The sequence below is a fragment of the Colobus angolensis genome, unplaced genomic scaffold, assembly GCF_000951035.1.
Source record: "Colobus angolensis palliatus isolate OR3802 unplaced genomic scaffold, Cang.pa_1.0 Scaffold47, whole genome shotgun sequence".
In the NCBI taxonomy this organism is placed as follows: domain Eukaryota; kingdom Metazoa; phylum Chordata; class Mammalia; order Primates; family Cercopithecidae; genus Colobus; species Colobus angolensis.
Window position 1 is genome coordinate 3,062,062 of NW_012118154.1, and position 3,537 is coordinate 3,065,598.

Sequence of the window (3,537 nt, forward strand, 5' to 3'; positions counted from 1 at the left end):
CATCAGTGCCCCTACCATTCCCATCAATCACTCCATCAGTGCCCCCACCATTCCCATCAATCGCTCCATCAGTGCTCCCATCACCATTCCCATCAATCACTCCATCAGTGTCCCCCACCGTTCCCATCAATCACTCCATCAGTGCCCCGATCAGTGCTTCAGTGGCCCTGTTGTGACCCCCATGACAGTTGGTAGCATTGCCCTCACCATGCCCCACTGTCATCTCCACAGCTGCCCCCAACACTGTGCCCTGCATTGCTCTTACTGCAGGCCTCACCGCTGCCCTACTGTAGCACCCCATTATTTATATTCTACCCCATTAGTTCTCTCTTCCCTGTCCACCCCTGTGACCCTCACTTTGGGATCCAACCACACAGATGATGACCAGCAGCAGGAGACCAAAGCCCAGGGACAGCAGGAGGAGGCAGGGCCCAGAACGGAGATGCTGCAGGAGGGACTGGGGAGGAGGCGGCCCTGCAAGAGGAGAGGGTGTCAGGATGAGGAGGGTCCAGACATGATGGAGATGGGAGAAGGAGAGGGCCCAGGGAGCTGTCTAGTGAGGAGGGCTGGGCACAGGGGACACCAGGGGAGGGTTGGACAAGGAGGATTTTCGGATGGGGGATGCCCAGGCCTTTGACTTCAGGGACCAGCACAAGTCCTCAGTCACACAGGCCCCTCACACCCGTGGGGACCCACGTGCACACACACAGATGGGGGATGATGGTGATATGAGGGGTCCCATGGTCAGAGCTGGGGGCAAGGGCAGGAGGACATGGGGAGAGCTGGGGGCAGCCAGGTCCTTCGTGGGCTTATGCTCACCTACCTGCTGGACAGTCAGGTTCACAAATGAGTTTCATTCCAAACCCAACTACTAATCTTCCCCTCCACCAACGTGCAGCTCTCGTCCCCACCCCACAGGGCATCAGAAGCTGGGTCCACTGTGATCCTCCCTGTCCCAGTCTTTCTAGGGACGTTGCATCCACTTCACACTAGGCCCATCGGAGGCTGGCACCTGACCTCCTCAGAGTGGGGACCCATCCGCACACGTGATGGAGGTACAGAAATGACAGGAGAAATCCTTCTAAATGTATAAAGAGAGCATTTTAGGAGAGTTTCCCCTTTCCTCTTACCATTTCTAACCCCCTGGACTTTCTCCTCACTCTCCAAATCCTGGAAGTTTTCATACGTCATTGTCATGCTTGGGCCAGCACAGCTCTGAGGTTGTCACCTGAAATGGAGGCAGGGCCAGTGCCCAGGCTGGGGTGGAGCTGGGGCATAGGAGGTTGGAACTAGGTTGGAGCCGAAGGCAGGGCTGAAGTTGAGTTGGGAGATGAGGCTCAGGTTGAGAATGAGCCTAGGGTTAAGGCTAAGACAGAAATGGGCCTGGGTTTGCAGTTGAGATAGAATTGGGGTCGAGTTGAGTTTGGGAGTGAAACTGGAGGGTAACGTTGGAGCTAAATGCATTGCTAGGACTGCCCAGTGGGCCAGTAATCAGGCAGGACTAGAGATTGTGTCTCATGCTAGGATTGGGGTCAGTATGCAAGTTGGAGCCATGGATGGAATTGGGGTTAAGTTTGGGGCTGAATTTGGAAATAGAATAGAATTGAGGTTCAATTTTGGCTTTAGGTTGGTGTTAAGATTCAAGTTGAATATGGGGTTGGGGTTAAAGTAGGAGCTGGGTGGGGGGCAACAGGTGTGGTGGCTCATGCCTGTAATCCCAGCACTTTGTGAGGCCAAGGCAGACACATTACTTTAGGTCAGGAGTTTGAGACCATCCTGGCAAACACAGCGAAACCCCATCTCTACTAAAAATACAAAAATGAGCCGGGTGTGTGGTGCACGCCTGTAATTCCAGCTACTTGGGAGGCTGAGGCAGGAGAATTGCTTGAATCCAGGAGGCAGAGGTTGCAGTGAGCGGAGATAGTGCCACTGCACTCCAGCCTGGGCGACACAGTAAGACTCAGTCTCAAAAAATAATAATAATAAAGTAGGAGCCAGGGTTTGTATTGGGGTTAGGGCATGGCTGGGCTGGGGCTGAAGATAAAGCTTGAAACTGGCCAGCCATGAGGCTGAGTTTGAGTCTTAGTTTATTTTTATTTTTATTTATTTATTTATTGAGACAGAATTTCGCTCTTGTTGCCCAGGCTGAAGTGCAATGAGGCCGTCTTGGCTCACTGCATCCTCCGCCTCCGGGTTCACACGATTCTCCCACCTCAGCCTCCCAGAGTCGTAGTTTATGATGGGATTGTGGCTGCTGTAACCGAATCTAGAATCCAGTGAAGGGTGTAGAGTCTCAAATCTTCACATAGTAATTAAATCCCACACTGCCACCTTATATTTATTTTCCTTTAGTCCCACCCAAGACCCAAAGTCCCCCTTCTCCCTGCTTCCTCTGACATCCCCTGTCCCCTGGGTCTCACCGGCACCCACAGCACCATTACCTGTGGGAGGTCTGGAGGGTGTGATTCTCACGTTGGTTGTGAAGCAAGGACCAGAGTTGGGACGTCACTCAGAGTTGGAAGCGCTATGTCCTGGAGAGCTGGGGTAGAGGTGACTGGAGTCCTGCTGGTCTTCAGTCTGAAATCCCAGGAGCCCTATCATCTGGGACATCCCATCTCCTCAACTTTCCACAGTAAATGAGAATGAACGGGGATTGGAACACACAGAGACCGTGTGTGGGTGGAGAGAGTTGGGTCTGAAGCCAGCTCTGCTCTCCTCCTCCAGGCCATGCCTACTTCCTTTTCTCTTTTTGGAGTTTCCTCATTTTTACCATCTGGGAGCAGGACTGGATAGAGGTACAATCTGCTGTTGCTTCTCTACCCTACACTTCCTTTCACTTCCTGCGTCTACATTTCCCAGAATTGCTGTGTCTCCATCATCGCACCTCTGATCCTAGAGAAGCCCAGTCTGTGCTTTTGCTCACTCCTGGCCTGAATCCCTGGCATTAGCATCCTCTAGGTCCCAGTCATTCAGCTGCTCAGCTCTGGCCTCACTCCACTCGGAAGGAGGGAAGGGAGTGACAGATAATAGAACTTCTTGGCCAGAATAGGAAGGGAAAAGCCAAGGAAAACAGCAAACTTTTATTGAGTATCTAATCTGTGATGGGATTATGCCAGATACTTACCTTCCACAGACATTCCCCGCAAGCACCGGGGGAGGCATTTTGGATGATGGGCTAAGGCTCACAGCCCAAGATCACATACAGCTTGTAAGGAGAAAGTTTGGCACCCTGCTCTGGCTCTCAGCACAGGCGCTGTCTTCATGAACAGGATTCCATTTCATCCCATGATCCCTGCCCAGCCCCTAAGGGAGCTGCCCTGAGTCCATGCACACATCCCTTTCAGTAGGAAGGAAACTGAGTATCTTACAAGGTGGAGAAGGAGAAGAAACACATTTTAGGTTATATTTTCTATATACATGGGATTGTGTTCTGCTATGCGCTTTTTTTTTTTTTTTTTTTTGGAGTTAACAATCTATCAGGAACATTTCTCCACATCAGTTTATAAAATGTACTTGATCTACCTGCACCTCATTTCA

The 3,537-nt window shown here is 51.5% G+C and overlaps 1 protein-coding gene across 2 annotated transcripts in view; it reads right to left on the bottom strand.

The window, feature by feature from the left end:
- The window catches only part of CLEC10A (C-type lectin domain family 10, member A), a 6,392-nt gene extending 3,697 nt beyond the window's left edge, over window positions 1-2,695 (bottom strand). For both annotated transcript variants that reach the window (XM_011958468.1, XM_011958467.1), the window contains exons 1-3: window positions 2,442-2,695; window positions 1,131-1,268; window positions 358-474 (exon numbers count right to left, since the gene is read on the bottom strand). In XM_011958468.1, the coding sequence (XP_011813858.1) occupies window positions 358-474; window positions 1,131-1,197 (184 nt within the window). In that variant the 5' untranslated portion in view covers window positions 1,198-1,268; window positions 2,442-2,695. The remainder of the gene's footprint in view (window positions 1-357; window positions 475-1,130; window positions 1,269-2,441) is intronic.
- Between the last annotated feature and the right edge of the window lie 842 nt (window positions 2,696-3,537).